Below are 20,506 nucleotides of genomic sequence, written 5' to 3'. Positions count from 1 at the left end.
AAAACGGATAAAACGTATAAGTGCAGCAACACCTATAAGTAAAGAACATACAAATCGACTACCTCATAGGCGGCGGAACGATTTGAGACAAGGGGGGGGGGGGGGCACCAGCTCAAGGAGCCAAACCTATGGTACCCCCAAATCCTGTTTTCTCATCGGATTTAGGCCACTTAGTTTTCATCACAGCCCTGGCACGATGATTTTTTTGATTTTTTTATTTTTTTTTTAATAAACGAAAATGGCAGTTCACCCCCGTATGTGTGGTTAACTTGAAGCTGATCCCTAAGTACCTAAGTGTTTGTCTCTTCCTTATTGTCATTTGATAAATTCCATTTATCCTACATGTATCAAATTCCCAAGAAGCCATCGCAGAACTAATCAGTGGCGAATCCCAGGGGGGAGGTCACATAGGTCATGACTTAGGGCCTGGGATCACCACATGCCTGCCAGAAGCACCACATGCCTGACAGCCGACAGGGGCACCACAGGCCCGCCACTCGCCAGGGGTACCACAGGCCTAGCAGGGGCACCACGGGCCTGTCAGTGGCACCACAGGCCTGTCAGGAGCACCATCGGCCTAGCAAAAGCACTACAGGTCTTCCAGGGGCACCACAGACCTGCCAGGGGCACCAGAGGCCTGCCAGGGGCACTATCGGCTTCGCAGGGGAACCACCGGCCTCGCAAGGGCACCATGGGCCTGTCAAGGGCACCACAAGCCTGTCGTTGGCACTTTAGGATTGTCAGGGGCACCACAAACCTGTCAAGGGTACCTGCGTTCTAACAGGGGCACCACAGACTTGCCAAGGCCCAGGGACACCACAGGTCTAGCAAGGACACCACAGGCCTGTCAGGGGCACCACGGGCCTGTCAGGGCCCATGGGAACCTAAGTCATGTCAGGGCCCACCGTAGGCTTGTCAGGGGGCAGGGTAGGTAGGTACCACAGTCTTTCCAGGGGCACCAGCGGCCTAGCAGGGGCACCAGTCATCACACGACTAAGCAAAAATAAAGAAAATAAAAAACTGAAAATAGGGCACCACCAAAATTAAGTGGCCGAAATCCGTTGAGGTTTTAATTTTGGGTATAGGTAGGGGCACCACTTCGATTCATGACCCTCCCCTTGGAGTTTTCCCGAATCCGCCCCTGGTACTAATACATCAAATTTAAGGGGGGCACTGTCGTATCGTTATCCGTAACTGGCAGCGTTTTAGTGTGACCAGCATTACGGGTAGTCAGCTGTTTGTGGTGTTGTTTACATCAGTCGGTGCACGGCCCCGGCCAAGGTCGGAAGTACTGAGATGTACTGTTCAGTGTTAACGTTTGATCGCTGAGAAGAAAGAATACAGTGTCAGCCAGAACTGCCAGTCTGTCACGAGACCACGATGTAACAACGTGGCGACGAGGATGAGATTTAGTTGCTTTAAGTCGTGGTAATCGTGAGGCGGCCGGAAGAGGCCAAAAAGATGGCGCCGACAGGACAGACGCCAGTGAAGTTCGCGGTGAGTCGGTGGCGCTCGGGGCCGGAACCGATGGCGGACAGGGAGGCCGGCCAGGGACAGTAAAGTGCGCACGTGTGTAGCCGATGACCGGGTTGTGTCAGTCGCGGCGGAACAGACCGGTTGCCTGTTGGGGTGGTCGCCGGGCGGTGGCCCAGAGTTTTGGCGGCGCTGGGCGGTGACAGCCATTACGGCGGTGTAAAAACCGGGCGGTGGTCGGCGCAGGATTAGAAAAGTTTTTTTTTGTGTTGTTGGTGTATGATTTTTTTTTATTGATGCTGCTTGTCGGGTATACTGTTTGGTGATGTTTCTTGAAATATTGGCCGTTTTGTTATTGTTGGTGTAGCGAATGCCGCACAGGGACGTGAACGCGGAAGCGGCGGCCGGCGGCGGCGGCCTGTGATTGGTCGGCTCAGGTCGGCTGGCTGTGTCGAGCCCCGTGATTGGCTGGCCGGCGGGGGCCGGCGCGGGAAGCCAACTCGGTTTGGGGGGCCTGGTCCGGGTGCCGCGGCGGTGATCAGCTGGTCGGGTGCGGCGCGGGTGCAGCGAGGGGGCGGCGGCCCGGCTCTACAGCGGCGATCAGCTGTTCGGGTCCGACGACGTCATGGAGCTGGGAGCGGGACTGCAGGCGATGGCGGTGGCACCATACCGACAGGGCAGTGATTTTGAGAGATGGCTCAGGTCACTGGAGCGGTATATGGTGGCGATGGGGGTCGAGAGCACGGCCCGAAAGTGCGCCCTACTGTTACACCTGGTTGGTCCCGATATCGCGGACCTCTCCGACTCGCTGCCGGAGGAGCCGGACGGCCAGGTGGCGGACGACGACTTCGTTCGACTGAAAACGAAACTGACGAAATACCTCGTACCCACAAGAAACGTCGTCGCGGAGCGCGGCAAATTCCAAGCGATGGCAATGGAAGAAAATGAAGACCTGGAGGTGTTCCTTGGTCGTCTCCGCGCGCAGGTGCAGCGCTGCGGGTACACGGCAGCGGAGGTGGAGCGAGAATTGCGCGACCGCTGCGTGCTGGCCAGCCGCGGAGAGCTGCAGCAGAAGCTGGTGCGTGAGGCGGCGTTGAAGGGAGCTGGCCTCACCCTGGAGGACGTCCGGAGGACGGCGCGTGCGTTCCGAGACGTCAATGATCTTGCAGCTCAGTTGGCGGGGGCGCCGGAGCCGGCGGCGGCGGGTGAGGACACAGTCCAGGCGCTGCGACGCCCGCAGCGGCCCGAGGCCGGCCGGTCAGCCGTGCCCCCGGGCACGTGTTTCCGCTGCGGCGGCCGGGGGCACTGGCGGCGGGACTGCCCGACGGGCCGGACGGGCTCGGAGCCGGACGGAGCCCGGCCGGGCAGGTCAGCCGACGGCGGCGGCGGGAGAGACGGTGGCCGAGGCAGCTACCGTTACGGCGACGGCCCCGCGGCAAGAGCGGGACCGGAGCCGGGCGGCTCCCGAGCGTCCGGACGGCCGGACGGCGGTCGGCGGGTCGACATCGGACGCGGCAGCCCGCCCGGTGGCAGGAGCGGCGGCAGGCGCTGCTTCAAGTGCGGCGACACGGGACACCTGAAGCGGGACTGTCCTCAGCGCGGACAGGTGGCATCCGTGGAAGAAATCGTGATGGCGGTGGACCAGACAGCCACACGGCGCCGGGACCGTCTGCCGCTGGTCACGGTGTCCGTCAACGGCAGGCAGATGGAGATGCTGGTGGACACGGGGTCCCCGGTGTCGATCGTGGCGGTCGGCAGCATCCCGGGACTGGAGGTGAGACCGTCCGTGATGCAGCTCCGGTCATTCACCGGGCAGCCGGTGCCCGTGCGCGGCGAGGCCACGGTGGATGTGCTGTACGGCGGCCAGCGGAGGCGACTGGACGTGGTGGTGAGCAGCCAGCTGGGACACCGCCCGCTGCTGGGGCGGGACTGGCTGCAGGTGATCCGGCTGGACTGGCGGTCACTGTTCCAGGTCAGCGAGGTCGGCGGGGCAAGCGGCCGGCGGACGCTGGAGTCGGTGAAGGCGGCGCACGCGCAGGTGTTCGCGGACGGGCTCGGTGTCATGAGTCACCAGGCGCACCTGACCCTGAAGCCGGGCGCTGTGCCGCGGCGGCTGCCACCGCGCCCGGTGCCGTACGCGCTGCTGCCGCAGGTGGAGGCTGAGCTGGACCGGTGGGTCAGAGACGGCATCGCCAGAAAAGTGGATCCGTCGGAGACGAGCTCCGGCTGGGGCACACCACTGGTGCCGGTGCCGAAGCCGGGAGGCGGCGTGAGGCTCTGTGCGAGCTACAACCTCACGGTAAACCCGCAGCTGATAGTGAAAAACCATCCACTGCCGAAGCCAGAAGACGTGTTCGCGGGAGTGAGCGGCAAGCTCTTCTGCAAGCTGGACCTCAAGCACGCGTATCAGCAGATGCCGCTGGACGAGGAGTCGCAGCCGATGACGACCGTCAGCACGCACAAGGGCGAGTTCGTCATGCGGCGGCTGCCGTTTGGAGTGGCCAGTTCCGGCGCGCTGTTTCAGGAGGCAATGGACCGGGTCCTGGAGGGACAAGACGGGTGCAGGTGCTACCTGGACGACCTGTTGGTGTTCGGTGATGACGAACAGCAGCTTCTACAGCGTCTGGATGAAGTCCTGGGAAGGCTGGAGCGACAGGGGCTGCGGCTGGCGGCGCAGAAATGTCAGCTGGCGGTGTCGGAGGTCGAGTTCCTGGGATGGAAAGTGACTGCGGACGGCATCGCCCCGACTGATGGCGGCGTGGCGGCGGTGCTGCAGGCGCCGGAGCCGAAGGATGTGAGCCAGCTGAGGTCACTGCTCGGCTCAATCACCTACTTCGGACGCCTGCTGCCGGACCTGTCCACGGTGCTGGCGCCGCTGTACCGGCTGACGAAGAAGGGCGTGCCATGGGAATGGTCACGGAAGTGCGCCGAGGCGGTCAACAAGGTCAAGCAGATGCTGACGAGCCCGCCGGTGCTCATGCGGTACGATCCGGGCCTGCCGCTGAAATTGGTGACCGATGCCAGCAGTGTCGGCGTCGGAGCGGCGTTGGTGCACGTGACACCGAACGGAGCAGAGAGACCCGTGATGTACGCGTCACGGACACTGACAGCAACCGAGAGGAAGTACGCTCAGGTCGAGCGAGAGGCGGCAGCCGTGTCGTATGGCGTGAGCAGATTTCATCGCTTCATCTACGGACGGCGTTTCACGCTGGTGGTCGACAACCGCGCCCTCTCGCGGATCCTGAGCCCCGACAGGGACCTACCGAGCCTGGCGGCGGCCCGCCTGCAGCGGTACGCGCTGCAGCTGGCCGCGTACTCGTACAACGTGGAGCTGCGGCGGTCGGAGCAGATGCATGTGGCCGACAGCCTGTCACGGCTGGCAGTGCCGTGCTCAGGCACGGAGCTGAAGGAGATCGAGGCGGATGCGGTGACCGGCAGCTACCTGATGTTCCTGGACGGCGTGGCGCCGGCGCTGACAGCGAGAGAGCTGGCGGCAGCATCAAGACGGGATCTGGTGCTGGCGAAGGTGCTGGCGTTCGTGCGCGGCGGCTGGCCCGCGACCGTGGAGCCGGAGCTGGAGCCGTTCAGGCGCCGCCGGGAAGAGCTCACCACCGACGGAGAGTGCCTCGTGTGGGGCGGTCGCGTGGTGGTGCCGCGGCGGCTGCAGGCGGCGGTGATGCGGGAGCTGCACGAGGGGCACCTCGGCAGCTCGAAAATGAAAAACCTGGCGCGCCGGTATGTGTGGTGGCCGGGTCTGGACGCGGAACTGGAGGGGCTGGCGCGCGACTGCGTCAGCTGCGCGGAGAAGCGCAGCGCGCCGCCCCGCAGTGAGCTGCACCCCTGGGAGCCGGCGGGAGGGCCCTGGGAGCGCATACACATCGATTACGCCGGCCCGTTCCATGGAAATATGTACCTGATAGTGTATGACAGTTACACTAAGTGGCTCGAGGCGGTTCCAATGCGTGACACGGGCAGTGAGGCAACGATCAACGAGCTGCGAGCGATGTTCGCGCGGTTCGGCATCCCACGGCAGGTGGTGTCTGACAACGGACCGCAGTTCACAGCGGCCCAGTTCGTGCAGTTCCTGGCGCTGAACGGGGTGCGGCAGGTGCGTGTTGCACCGTACCACCCGAGTAGTAATGGAGCGGCTGAGCGGGCCGTTCAGACGGCAAAGAACGGCCTGAAGGCGGCGCTGCGAGACGGGGGCCCGCTGTCTCGGAGGCTACAGAAGTTCCTGTTGGCCTACCGTGCGGCGCCGCACGCCGTGACCGGACGGTCGCCGGCTGAGATGCTGCTGGGACGGAATGTCCGGACACGCCTGGACCTGCTGCGGCGAGACCCGGAGGAGCGGAGCAGAGACCAGCAGCAGCGCCAGTGGTCGGCAGCCGGCGGACAGCCGAGAAAATTCAACGTCGGCGACGCGGTGTGGGCGCGGAACTACGGCGGACCACACAAGTGGAGGCGAGGCGCGGTAGCGGCGCAGACAGGCCCCGTCTCCTACGAGATTGACGTCGGGAGCGCGCTGTGGTCGCGGCACGCAGACCAGCTGCTGGCGGCTGGACCGACCGGACCGGCGGGAACGACCGGAACGGAAGCACCGGACGGGAGCCGAGCGGCAAACGGGAGCGCGGCGGACGCCCGCTGGGACCGGAGCGCAGCGGACGCCCGTTGGCACCGGAGCGCAGCAGTCGCCGAAGGAGGAGCAGGAGAGGAAGCGAGACACGCGGCGAGAGGCGGCGGCGGCAGGCCGGACGAGCGCGGAGAAGCGGGAGCCGTCCCCGGAACTGCCCAGGATGGCAGTGCCGACGAGCCGGAGCAGGCGAGCGGCGCGATGGGGAGCGGGGCGCGAGATGAGACGGGGGGCAGACGGCGGTCTGAGCGGCGACCGGTGCCGCCCAAGCGCCTCATCGAGGAAATGTGAAACGGTGTGTAGTTGATCAGCCTAGCTGCTCAAGGGGGGCAGAGTGTCGTATCGTTATCCGTAACTGGCAGCGTTTTAGTGTGACCAGCATTACGGGTAGTCAGCTGTTTGTGGTGTTGTTTACATCAGTCGGTGCACGGCCCCGGCCAAGGTCGGAAGTACTGAGATGTACTGTTCAGTGTTAACGTTTGATCGCTGAGAAGAAAGAATACAGTGTCAGCCAGAACTGCCAGTCTGTCACGAGACCACGATGTAACAGGCACCTTGCTATTGGTGCCCCCTTGCAGAATTCAAGGGGGCACGGTGTGATTAATGGTGGTTACGAACGCTGATTCGGTCGGTCGGCGGTACAAACGGGTGGACCTCTGGTAGTGAACTGTATTGGAAAACGGTCGTTCAGTGCAGGCTTCCACATTGCTGCCAAATAAAAGTAGACAGACAGCCCAAACCATTGGTCGAAAACAGCCAATCATTATCAGTTTTACAGTCCACACACCCGGTAACTTTCCATGCGACGACCGCGGCGGCCCGCTCAGGTGTCAGGCAGGGGGAGGGGTACTCACGGCATATGGAGTTACGTGGCCCGCTCAGCCGAGGCGGGGAGGGGGAATCGCGACATACTCCCCACTCGAAATCGAGATAGATTTCGAAAACCAAACGTCTAGCGCATCAGACATCACAAAGAAACTAAACGCGACGCACATAGATCAGAGCAGCACTTCGCGGCGACAGATATCACACAGGTGCGGCTCAGGCTGCCGCCTCCAGCAAGAAAAGCCGGCTGATCGGGCGGCGCGTCATCCGCCCACGCAAGTGGATGACGGCGGCTCTCGCGTGGCCGTCCGGCCCGGCCAGCAGTCTCTCCACCCGAGCTGCCGGCCACCGGCCGCGCGGTCCCTCGCCGTGCACGAGGACGACGTCACCGACGTGAGGCGTGCGATTCGGCCGACCGCGAGGTGACGTGCTCCAGCAGCGCAGGGCGCTGAGATACTCGGCGCACCAACGCCGGGTCAGCTGGTTACACATCCGTTTCTGGTGCCGCCAGGCCCTGCTGATAGAGGACTCTTTCAGCGTCGGGCACAGAACACCGTCTATGGTGGTTACCCCGAACAGTAGGTGGGCAGGGGTCAGTAGGTCTTCCCCATCACCCAGGGTGAGTGGACGCAGATTGATAAAAAATGAGAGCTCGTAGAGTGTTGCAGACAGTTCATCGAAAGTCAGGTGGCACAAATGCAGAGTGACTCGCAGGGCCTTCTTGGTTACGCCCACCATTCTCTCCCAGAACCCGCCCCACCAGGGAGCGGCCTCCGGGATGAAGCGCCACGTAACGCACCTTGGCAGATGACCTAACAGTGCACGGAAGGTTCTGGCGTTGTCGCTGTAGACGACGGCTGGCGTTCCTCGAAGCGCGAAGAATCTCCTCAGCGCCAGAACGAGATCGGCAGTCGCCTGGGAACGAACCAGCTCAAGGTGCACGGCACGAGAGGTGGCACAGGTAACGAGCAACGCCCATACCTTGGTGGCGCTGTTGTCGACAAACAGCGGGCCGAAGTAATCCACGCCGACCTTGGCGAATGGGCGTGCTGGCTGGGTCCGGAAGCTCGGCAGAGCGCCCTCTGGCGATCTGTAGGGTAAACCACGGTATCGCCTACATCGGCGGCATGAATCGACAGCGCGGCGGACAGTCCGTCGTCTCACCGCATACTCGGCTGTGAGCACAGCCAGAGTGACGCGCGTTCCCTGATGAAAGCATCTACGATGCGCTTCGTCGACGATCAGAGTCGTGATGTGGCTGAGGTCAGGCAGGATCGGCACCGGCCGCTCGCCAGTCCTGAGAGTCGCCTCCAGCACTCCATCGTCATCCAGCTGCGGGTGAAGCTTCGCCAGGGGTGATCCTGTTGGAAGCAACTGGTCAGTGCGCACAGCATCAATCTCTCTCTGGTACGTACGGTGCTGAGCAGCTCTGATCCAATAGCTCAGACTCCTTTTCCTCTCCTCGGGTGTGAGTGGTCCGGTCATCCGCTCCCGCGTCGGCAGGCGACAGTTGTAGACAAACCGGCGCATCCACGCCAGTCGGTCAACAGCCTGTGAGAGACGAGAGCAGGTCGTCACGTCGAATGGTACATTCTCCTCACACTGTCTTGCTAGCAGGCTCACCTTCTTGTCGACTCTTTCCCGTTTCAGCTCCACGGTTGCATCCGAAGACGGCTGCAGATCGGTGTCTACAGCAGGCAGCTGCAGCGGCGGTCCAGCAGACGCAGACCTGAGGAAGTCGGGTCCGCGCCACCAAACATCACACACAGTCAACTCGGACAGGGACAGGCCGCGCGTCCCGAGGTCCGCCGGGTTATCTTGCCCACGAACATGACGCCACTGGTCTCGGCTAGTCAACTGAAGGATGGAGGTCACGCGGTTCTGGACGAATACCTTCATGGCGCGGCGCTGATCCAACCAGAAGAGCACATCCATGGCGTCCGTCCAGTAGACGACTCTTGGCTCGGTGAGGTCCAGCGCACTTCTGACGAGGTCCATGAGACGACAGCCGATGAGAGCCGCCATCAGCTCCAGGCGCGGCACGCTGAGGGCAGGGGCTGCAGGTGCGAGACGAGACTTGGCGATCAACAAACGGATATCACCGTCACACACGGCATAGATGGCACAGCAGTACGCCAGCTTCGAGGCGTCGCAGAACACGTGATATGTCACGTCAGCAGATATCTTCACAGTGCGAGGAAACCACACATCAAGGTCATCGGCCCCTACACACCAGGCGGTCAGCTCCTTTCTCAGGTCAGGGCTCAGCTCCTCGTCCCAGCCAAGGGGAGGCTGCTGCGTCCAGGTCTTCTGAAACAGAGCTCTGCCGGTAACCAGCCACGGTGACAGCACGCCAAGTGGGTCAAACGGCTTACACAGAGTCGATAGCAGCTGGCGCTTGGTGGTGATGACTGGCAGAGCAGGCACACGCACGGCGAGGCGATCGGAGCTGGTGCACCATCGCAGGCCCAGGACTGGAGCTGCCGCACCGGTGTCGTCTCCGGAGATGCGCAGCTTGTGGACGTCCATCCCGGCATCCGAGAAGATTTCTGCCGTCCTCTTCATGCTCGAGTCAGCTTCGTCCCTGCAGGCGAAAGAGATGCACACATCGTCCATATACAGTCCTGCTTCCAGCTTCGCACAAAGCAGCGGATCTGTGGTACGGTACTGGGCCAGGTGGGTGGTGATCGTCTGCAGTAACATGTAAGGAGAACAGGTGAGTCCGAACGGAACGCGTCTGAAGCGCAGGCGCTGGTCGGCCCACAGAAACTGCAGATACTTCCTGTCCACCTCGGAGACGGAGACCTGGTGAAAGGCCGATCTGATGTCAGCCTGTGCCGCCACCACGTCCCGCCTGAAGTTCAGCAACACCACTGGCAGGCGGCGCAGCAGGTTCTCCCCGGCGTCGAGGTAGGAGTTGAGACTGCGCCCGGCTGCGTCCCTGGCAGAACCGTCGTACACAACTCTCAGCTTCCCATTACGCCAGATGCCTCTGTGTGGTAGGTAGAAGCCGCTGCGGTCGTCGTCTGGCGGCGTCTCGATCACGCCGACTCGCTGCAGCTCGGTCAGGTGCTCGCTGTACTCCCGGCGCTGGGCTGGTGCCAGGCGCTGCTCCATGCGCCCGGTGCGTGCCGCTGTGGACGTGAGGTTGGTGATGGGACGCTCGTCGGACGCCCACAACAGGCCCATCTCGTACCTGTTCTCCTTCGAGTTCCACGTCGGTTCCGGTGGCTGCTTCCGCTCTTCATCTTCAACTTGAATCCCCAGAGCCTCCATACTCCAGAGCCTGTTGCAGTCGATCTGGAGACGACTGCAGCGGAGCACGTACTTCGCTGCGGGAGGGGCGACTGGTGCATCGTCTCTGCCATGAAGAACGTACCCAAATACGGTCTCCACAGCCCGCAGGCGGTCAGTCAGTGGGATCTGCTTCCACATCAGCACCTTATACATCTGGTCAACACCGATCAGAATATCCACAGGTCCACCGTGGTAGTCATCGGCGAGCAGGAGGTGCGGTTGATAGGTCACGGCAGGTGGTCGGGCAGGGGTTGGCAGTGAGCACAGACGGTCGGTTTTCCACAGGTCGAACAGGTGCTCCTCCCCACCGTGACGACTCCTCATAGCCACCCTCACCTTTTCGTAGACTCGGGGCTCCTCACCGCGCTCTTGGAAGCCCATGCAGGCGAAGGTGCCGCTCCCCACCGTGGGAAGACCGAGCAGATCAGCGGCCGAGGTACGGATGTAGGACGAGTCTGAGCCTCCGTCTATCAGAACCCTGAGCATGCAGGTGCCGCGGGGTCCAGTCACCTCCACCAGCGCAGTCTGGGTGAAGCAGACACCTCCACTGGCGTCAGGACGGTCGGTAGCTGTCTGAGTCTCCTGGTCATCAGGCAGACAGAGGGCGTCGGTCATCACATCAGCATCGGCAGGCGACTGGGTGGCAGAGGTGGCGAGCACCACATTTGCAGACGCACATGGAGGGATAGCGTGTCCAACACGTCCAGGCTCGTTCGCTTGTACAGAGTCATGTCCTACGAGTGCGTCAGTCCCGGACTGAGCAGTCGCAACGATTTGGCGGGAAGCGGTGGGTGACCAACCTGTGCGCTGTGACTGCTGACCGACAGGTGGTGGTGGTGGTGCTGGGTGCGCTGGCTGGTGGCCACCTCGGCGGTCTGCAGGTGGCGGTCTTAGCCGTCCGTCAGCTCCTGGAGACGGCTCGGCTCGGCCGACGAACTGAGCTGCTGGTCGCGGGGGCACCTCAGTGGTGCTGAAGCTGTGAAGGCTGGAGTGGTGAGGGCCACCACACCGTGGACAGTCCGAGCTCCGGCAGTCACGAGCGAAGTGAGGACCCAAACAGCGGTAACACACACCGGCAGCTCTAACGATCTCCCAACGGGTGTCAACATCTTGAGCTCGGTACGCATGACAGGAAGCAAGGCCATGCTTAGCTCTCCCACAGGCCACACACAACCAATCACCGGCGCGCGCTGCTGATCTGGTGGCTTTCAGACCCTGCGCTCTCGCCGGGGACATCACCCGGCTGGCTGCCAGGCCACTCACCGCAGTGTAGCCGGAGGGTCTGGGTGAATCAGCTGCCGTCTTGGCTGGTCCTGCTGCAGCCTGCTCGCGGACCTCCATCTCCCGCTGCAGAAAGTCGAGAAAGGCGCTGAAGTCCGCCGCCGATGCCGTCTGAGCGCGCGCCCACTCGAGGCGCCACGCTTCCGGCAGCTTCTCCTTGACCACTGGCAAGAGGATGCTGGAGAAAGTGTCAGAAGTCACCCCGAGAGCCTCCAGGCCTCGTACACGAGCGGTCAGTTGGTCAATCAGGCGGTGCAGAGCGTTCAAGTCATCATGTTTGGACACACCAGGCAGCTCAAGGAGCTGCTTCAACAGCATGTCCCGCCTCACATCATCTCTGGCATAACGACGTATCAAAACATCCACAGCCGCACGATATCCCTCTTCCGACACGGGTATACCCTCTATGACCTGTTTCGGCACGTTTCCCAGCAGAGACTTAAGCAGTACAAACTTTTGCACGTCAGCATACCTTTTGTTGGAGTGGACGGACACCTTAAACAGCTCCCAAAACTCCGCCCACTTCAGCAGGTCGCCTTCGAAGGTAGGCAGCTTGACCACCAACGACGAGCGCAGGTCGAACTGCTGGTCATCAAAACCCCTATCTGCCGGGCTGGGGTTATCTGAGGCAGATTCGAGGCGACTGAGCAGACGTGAAGCTTTGAACAGCTCCTCAGACATGACATCATCGTGGTTGGAATCGTCAAACAGCTCTGCTTTATCCAACATGACCTGTACCTCCTTCAACTCAGTCCTGACTTTCTCCAGCACATGGATCTTATATGCAAGATCATCCTGATCAACACTGGGAGAGGTTCGGTACTCTCTCAAATCATTACTCAGACGGGTGGCTTTACCTCTCAGACGGCTCCTGATTTTCAGCTCCTCCTCCATCTTGATATATCACGCACAAGCACAGCACTTCAAAATCTTGACGGTATCGACTCTCACAAACGAAATCAAAAGCAAAAACAAATGACTGAAAAGGATCAGCCATCCGGCCCGGAGGACCTTATGTGATTAATGGTGGTTACGAACGCTGATTCGGTCGGTCGGCGGTACAAACGGGTGGACCTCTGGTAGTGAACTGTATTGGAAAACGGTCGTTCAGTGCAGGCTTCCACATTGCTGCCAAATAAAAGTAGACAGACAACCCAAACCATTGGTCGAAAACAGCCAATCATTATCAGTTTTACAGTCCACACACCCGGTAACTTTCCATGCGACGACCGCGGCGGCCCGCTCAGGTGTCAGGCAGGGGGAGGGGTACTCACGGCATATGGAGTTACGTGGCCCGCTCAGCCGAGGCGGGGAGGGGGAATCGCGACACACGGTGCCCCGGTGCCCCCCCCCCCCGTTCCGCCGCCTATGGACTACCTACACTACATACCCGCCAGCGGAGACGTCAACCTTGAAGACCAGTTTTTGCTCGAGGCCGCATAGCGCGATCCTGTCTGTCACAACTCCCCAGTGTATATCTAATATTATACAATGCTGTGTGACCGCAGCTGGCGGGCCAGTCGGGTACGTCACAATTCGCCGTCTTCACAACTCGTCAGGGCCTTTACGGGCGTGTTCAGCATAACACTGCTGACGGTTATGAATTTAGCTCGGCCTTCCAGTTTCCAAAGAAACTGGTTGTGCTTAAAGGTGAGGAAAACACGTCAATAAAATTGTTGTGACATCGGTTGAGATTAGTCCACCGAAAGCTAAGAAATCGATGCGGTATAGATCGAATAGCCGTATAAAAGTGAACAAAAACTTGCTGACGTTAACTTGCAGGCTGCGCCACTGTGATGTTACGACACCGCTGATAGGTAGTCAGCTGTTCCCAGTGACGTGGCAGGCCTCTTCCCGTGACGTAAGCGTCGCGGAACCGCTTCCTGTTTCGGTGCCGCTCGCAAAATCCCCTGTGGTTCACAGAGTTTGTTCATGGGGAGTAACGCCTATTGATGCTGACATAACTATAGTAAACTTAAACGAAATGCACTTTTACAAGCTACGGTGAAAAACAGTCAAGGCTCAAAGACGCTTAAACGCTTTTAGTTTTATGTATAAGCAATTCGTCGAATGATTAAATCCGTTCGCAACTATAGAATAACGTTCGGCCTACCATTGTTCAAACATTGATGTTAAAACGACTGACAGACGACCTGTGTTTTAACCGTTGGAGCAGAATATGAATACTTTATGCATGCACTAAACATGCGTAACTACGTGCGTCGTGCACAGTGCATGCATCTGCATTAGGGTGGTCCTTATTTTCGAAAGTCGTATTTGGATACCTTGCGCCCCTTCAATCGGTGCCGTTTAACGAAAAAACATGTCTGTCAAAATTTCAGATCCCTACTTCATTATTTACTGGTAGCTCAACGCTCGTTCGTTCATCAATGTTGGCTCAATGTCCGTTTCGTCGATCAATGTTCGTTCCCTCTTCCTCAGGCTTCGCCCAACGTGAGCCAGGGAGACGGGATAGAATGACATAGGCAGGCATGGCGCTCGATTCCCAAGGAAACTTCTGCGTCGCAAACTTCTGGGTACATGGTTTCCCCCAGTGATGAACTCCTTGGCTCCAAGTTCCCAGTAGCGGCGGAACACCTTCAATTAGGGGGGGGGGGGGGTACTGCCGACTTTTGGTCCCATTCTTTCCATGCAACGCCCATAGGGCTAATGTTAAAGTGGCAAAATTAAGGGGGGCACGGTGCTCCGGTGCCCCCCCCCCCCCGTTCCACCACCTATGCAAGCTCCCATCCCGCGGCCAATCTCTCGCCTACTTCCTCCACCGCCACCAAATCCTCTAGGAAACGGTCCGGGAAGCGGCCAACCGGACGTTAGAGAAGGTAGAGGAGTTCTGGGTCAGGGCCAGAGGAATCCCACCCAGCACAAAGGGAGAGCGGTCAAGAAGGTAGAAACTCTCTTCGACGAGTGGAAACGCCTGAAAAAGAACAAGAACAGGACTTCCGCCACCCAAACAGGCAACGAGGACGACGCATTCAAGAAAAGTCTGGAAAACATCTTTGATATCGCCCACGGTGACGCAATGTCCTTGATAACCATCCCGGAAGATCGCGCCTTCCTTCTCGCCCAACGTGAGCCAGGGAGACGGGATAGAATGAAATAGGCAGGCATGGCGCTCGATTCCCAAGAAAAGAGGAAGAGGAGGAGGGATGACGCCAAAGAGAGGAGGAGGAGCAAGGCGTCGCGTCGGAGGAGGCGCGGGCGGCAGCCGACCAAATGGAGCTGGAAAGCATAACCTCGAGTAGCTCCGAATCGTCCCCACTTCGCGGAGCCGTGAGACCTGGCCCCAGCGTGGGTACAGCCACTCTGTCATCCCGAAAGCGTGGTCGAACCACGGCCATCACGCCGCAACTTTCCGCTAACGTCTAACGTCTAACGTGTGTGTTTGGGGGTGGGGGGTCGGTGGACCCCTCTGCCGTCTGCCGTTTGGCTCCAGATCGCGCTAGAGCTTTGCGGAAAAAAAACGAGCGTGTTACCCGTGACGAGAGGAAGCCGATTATATCCAATTTAAGGTTCTAGGTTATTTGTTGACCTTCCAGGTCAGGTCAATGACCCAATGGCCAGAAAAATCGGGACCTGCAAGAGCTTCGTACAGTGAAGCTGTTATGTTTTTGGGGGTGCTGATCACGAATTTCATGCTAGTTTTGATCACATATAATGTCTTCGTGCATTTAGACCAGGTCGGGTCAGGTCAGGTCAGGTCAACCATTAGGCGTCCTGCCGGCTACCCATAGTAGGTCTCAACTACCACTGGTGGCGTCGTAACACGTAACAAAGGCACTAAAACTACTTTGTAAATGTTCAAATGGATGCTAAAATCGAAATCAGCCCGAAAAACTGCCCTAGCAACATGTATAACTCGGAAAAGTGACACGAGGTCATCATAGGTCAATGACCTGACCTGACCTTCAGGTGACCTTGACACCCACCATAATGCATGGGGCGAACATCATTTCACATGTTTGGACGTTTATAATCGCAAAAATACTAGAAACACGCGGATAATGAGAGCTGACATACGCTGAATCGCGACTCAGGCCAAACATGGTCTCGAGAAATAGGTCACAGGTCAAAGGTCATTTGGGTCAGGGTCATGAAATTTTCAGAGTAGGTATAAAATTGATCAACTCGAGGGTACTGAAAGTGTCGTTGCGATCGGCCGCTTTTTACGTGAGTTATTCGCGAAAACCCATGGGGTCCATCCGACCCCCAACACATACGAGGGTTAATATGCATTGAGCCACCAAAAAGCATCCGCCGATTTCGCTCTTTTTGCTCTTTTTCCACGTTTCTAGACGAATAGCATCATTTGAGGGGGCGCAAGCGCGAATAAATACAAATTAAAATTTTGTATGGAAATAAGGACCACCCTAATCTGCATACATATATACATGCATGCATACATACATACACACATATCCGTACACAATGCGTGCATAGATGCAATACCGACATTAACATACCTACCTTTATAGTACCGCGCAAAGTGACGGTGGATCCATCTAGCCTGACCGATGAATGACTGCTAAATTTGAGTCATCGAAGCAATGGACAATAAGAACATCCTCGTCCCTTCCCCAGGTCAATTGGTTCGGTGACTTTCAAATTATAGCAGGCCCTTCCTCGGTCGGGCTTGATGGATCCACCGTCACTTTGCGCGGTACTTTTAAGACGCGGTACTTTTAATGGATCGCATCATTGTACCTACAAATAGGTGACGATCCATTCAAGACGATACAAAATTTTAAGCTGAACAAAGAGTAGTTAATGGTTCCTACAAACCAAACCTAACGACCAGCCAGTACTTTTATATACCTACCTTGGACCAGCCTATCCATTATCCAAGTATATTGTCCCCTGTAGGTATGAGCAAGTATAATGTCCCCAAGTCGCACTAATCCATAACTTAGGTAAAGCCTACATACATATATCCATTTTGTTGAGGATTGCCAGGTTGTCTGCTGCTTTCTACTTACCGACAGCTGTCCGTTTAATCCTTGGTTTAATCAATAGATCCGAATTGCTCGGTTTTGGTGTAAAAGACACATGCCGGGGACGGGGGAAGTGCCATTGATTTGCCAGTCGGGTTGCCATAGCAACGTTGGGCTGTTCGCCAGTGATCCGACTGCATTCTGGGTAGCGTAGCAAACACCTGTGTGCGCTGGAATCGTGGCCAATATTTTGTGTCTAGTGTTGTTATCGAAGTGACCGAGGTCGTTAGACGTAAGATCTACCACATAAAGTACTTCTCTTTTTGTTGTGTCATGCAAGACACTTTGGAACGTATGGTCAAGACTTAGGATGGACCGTTTTCCATTAATCCGTTCTAATAGGACGGATAGGAAGCACGTGAAATGAAGCACCGTGTGCAGTGGCATTACTTCTTCAACAAGTGGAGCTAATAAAAATGTGACTTTTATTCAGATGTACGTATCACTACCAACATTTTTCTAGTAATTTAAATTGAACAGCAAATTTGACCATTTCCCTAAGGCAATGTCTACTCCAAGATCATCGGTCGCTGCATCGAAGCATGGAGGCTCACAGGCAAGTTCGAAACAGCACAAGAAAGCAATCCCAAGTGCTCGAAGTATATTCGCCCGGAGTAATTACTCCGTGGCTAGTCATCGATCGTCGAAATTTGCCAAATCATCTGGTAGGGTGGCCAGAAGCGTCCTGACCACAACACAGCCAGGACCGACCACTCGAGGTTTACGAATCATTAGTGAACTCGGAGAAGATGTCACTCCCCTGTCACTCCAAGACCAAGACAGTGGTCCGAAGCTGACTCACAGTGTCTTGTTTGGCTTTGGTGAAGGCAGTGAGGACGGGGCGTCAGAATGGAGTCCGATGAACTCCACGTACACCCGCACTGTCACCGACAAACGCGGAGGAACACTTGGCACGGGCTTGAAACGCTCGACGATGCTATCGGGGTTCTCTCAAACTTACATCGTAGAAGAAAAGGAGTCGGAGTTAGCGAGTGGCGTAGCACCAACGCACAGTGCTTATCACTCAATTTTTGACAGCTTAGAAGATGAAATCGGCTATGACTTGGAGAGACCCGTCGTTTGCCATTGTACCGAAACGGACACCATCAATCTGTTCGAGCTTCCAAGTACCTGTGTACCAGAAGACGACCAGCAAGTCCCAGAGATCGAGGCCAAAAATGCCGCCTATGAAAAGCTATGCAAGTCTCGAGCTGGTAACAGCCGTTACACCGAACGTGCAATGCAAACAATCAACGAGCCTCTGAAGATAAAGGGTACTCAAGCGTCACAAGCTAACAAGGCAGATGAGTGCGACTTTGCGGCAGTATGGGACATGTTCGACGAGTACAAGAAGCTGGAGCCCAAAGAAGAGGACGAAGAAGAGGACGATCCCCTTGGGGAGGATGTCGGCGGCGCGTTGCTGCGGCCGGGAGGAGGCGCCTCCGCCGGTCCAGCTGTTCAGTCTCCAAAACAGGGCGAGGCGGCAGGCGATGACGAGGAAGACTCGTCCCAGCAGGTGCCGCTGGACGTGCTGTCGGATATCCAGGAGAAGACGTTCATCATGGAGAAGGCGCTCTGCATGAATACGTACCAGCAGCGGCTGGCGCAGTTCCGCCGCATGCTGCCGGGCCGGACCGAGCCCGACGAGCCGGTCGCCGAGCACTCGCAGTCAGTAGTGATGGTGGCGCCGCACATGCTGCACCTCTGGAACTACCGCTGCCCGGAGACAAGCGGCCAGCGCGTCACCTGCGTCCGCTGGAACCCGGCCAACCCCGACCTGCTGGCCGTCACCTACGGCACGCTCCAATTCGGCGCGCACCCAGGCCTGGTCTGCTGCTGGTCGCCAAAGAACCCCGATCACCCGGCGCTGATCTACCGCACGCCCAGCGGCGCCACCTGCTGCGACTTCGCCACGCAGAACGCCGCCATGCTCGCTGTGGGCTGCTACGACGGCTCGCTGGCGCTGTACAGCACCAGCCAGAAGTCGGACCGTCCCGTCAACGACTGCTTCAGGGGAGTCGACAAGCCTATGGGTGTCATCTGGGACGTGCAGTTCGTGCTGAAGGATCAAGGGGTAGGTGAGGCGAAGCGGGAGGTGCTGATGTCCATTTCGGAGGACGGGCGTGTCCTGCAGTGGAACACCCGCCAGGGCCTTCAGACGGTTCCCGTCATGTCCATGCGTCGCGATCCCAGCTTCAGCACCAAAAAGGAGAACCGCTCGCGAAAGTCTGATGCGTTCATCTCGCGCTCGGCAGTAGGCCTCCACTTCAGCTTCCGTCCAGGCAACACGGCTCAGTACCTGGTAGCCACGGAGTCGGGCACGGCGCACCTGTGCAGCACGTCCCACTCGGACCAGTACCTGTTCACGTACAGCGGCCACCTGGCGGCCGTGTACCGCGCTCACTGGTCGCCGTTCAGCGCCGACGTCCTGGTCACCTGCTCGGCAGACTGGAGCTTCCGCGTCTGGCACGCCGACCAGAAGGTGGCCGTGATCGTGGTGCAGAGCGCCAGCCGCTCGGCCATTAACGACATCCAGTGGAGCCCGCTGTGCGCCACCCAGCTGGCGCTCTGCACCGACCACGAGGTGGAGGTGTGGGACCTGGCCGTCAGCACCCTGGACCCGCTCATCGTCCACCCCAACGTCACCCGCGGCGCGACCAACACGACGCTGACGTTCGGCCCCGACGGCGAGTGTCTGATGATCGGAGACTCGGCCGGCAGCGTGGCTGTCTACCAGCTGGAGAACCTGCCGGCCGCCGAGCCCGACCACGTCGAGAAGCTGGAGGAGGTGGTACAGACGCAGCTGTTCAGGGTGCTCAGCACGCTGCGGGAGGAACAGGAGGAGGAGACGGACGCCATCGCCGAATGAGTGACGGAGAGTCGACGGGTGGCCGTCCTGTCGTGCTCTTCTTGAGGTTTTGCGCTGGTGTGTGAATATACTCTGTAGTGTGATCGAGTCATCTACATTCTACATTTGTCGTAACCGATATTGTTGACCCCTACATGGCTAATTTTCACCTCGAGGCTCGAAGTCTGATGCGGTAAAATTGTCTGCACATAGTTACGTTGCCAGAATTAATTAGGTACATTGGCTGTTAAAACTTCGTGACTAACGTACAAATCAAGAAAGGAACTTTTCGTAAAACACGCATGCAGCGTGCAGCGGTCCGATAAAAGCAAATAGATAAAATCAGGGGACGATTACCTACCGCCCGCGTTCTTACACGGCTCTATCAATGGCGACAAAGCGTTAGCGGAGCTCAAAAGCTTGGCGAGTAGGCTTCAAATTCTACGTTTAATTAATAAGTATTTCGTGCAAGTATGTCTGAGACTTCACCAGAGGTCATCGATGAAGTTTTTTTTTTTGGTATAGATTTTAAAATGTATTACTCGCCACTCTAGCCCTCGCCGGCAAAGAGGGCCGAGAAGACACCCTGTGCAGGGGTCCCCCCTGTGCCGGCGATGATGCAATCCCCCCTAAGGTTTTTCGCAAATAACTCGAGTAAAAAGCGGCCGATCGCGACGAAACTTTCAGTACCCTCGCATTGATCAATTTTACACCTACCCTGAAAATTTCATGACCCTGACCTCAATGACCTTTGACCTGTGACCTCTTTTCCGAGACCATGTTTGGCCGGAATCGCGATTCGGCGTATGTCAGCTCGCATTAGCCGTGCGTTTGCAAGCTTTTCTTGGTTTCAAACGTTCAAACATGTGATTTGATGTTGCTTCCATACATTAGGGTGGGTGTCAAGGTCACCTGAAGGGCAGGTCAGGTCATTGACCTTTGGTGACCTCGGTTCACTTTGTCGAGTTTTACATGTTTCTAGGCTAGTTTTTGTAGCTGAATTCGAATTTAGCAAACATTTGAACATTTGCGAAGTAGTTTTGGTGCCTTCGTAACATGTTACGAAGCTGTCAGAGGCGGTTGACACGTATTACGAATACCCGTCACGACCCCTACCGGTTGACCTGACCTGACCTGACCCGA

General features: G+C 58.0%; 2 protein-coding genes across 2 annotated transcripts; both read left to right on the top strand.

The window, feature by feature from the left end:
- Positions 1–2,200: 2,200 nt before the first annotated feature.
- Positions 2,201–6,394, top strand: LOC122381844 (uncharacterized protein K02A2.6-like). The gene is made up of 2 exons (XM_043366546.1): positions 2,201–2,730; positions 2,914–6,394. Exons 1-2 carry the CDS (start codon positions 2,201–2,203, stop codon positions 6,392–6,394), a joined length of 4,011 nt encoding a protein of 1,336 aa, XP_043222481.1.
- A 10,265-nt stretch (positions 6,395–16,659) lies between these two features.
- On the top strand, positions 16,660–19,467 carry LOC122381816 (dynein axonemal intermediate chain 4-like). Its single transcript, XM_043366494.1, has one exon. The coding sequence runs from the start codon at positions 17,021–17,023 to the stop codon at positions 19,382–19,384; it is 2,364 nt and encodes a 787-aa protein (XP_043222429.1). The 5' UTR covers positions 16,660–17,020; the 3' UTR covers positions 19,385–19,467.
- The last annotated feature ends 1,039 nt before the right edge of the window (positions 19,468–20,506 follow it).

Source organism: Amphibalanus amphitrite, unplaced genomic scaffold, assembly GCF_019059575.1.
Source record: "Amphibalanus amphitrite isolate SeventyFive unplaced genomic scaffold, NRLGWU_Aamphi_draft 000128F_arrow, whole genome shotgun sequence".
NCBI classification, from domain to species: Eukaryota; Metazoa; Arthropoda; class Thecostraca; order Balanomorpha; family Balanidae; genus Amphibalanus; species Amphibalanus amphitrite.
Note: the sequence above shows the minus strand (reverse complement) of the source record. Positions and strands in the feature narration are given on the sequence as shown.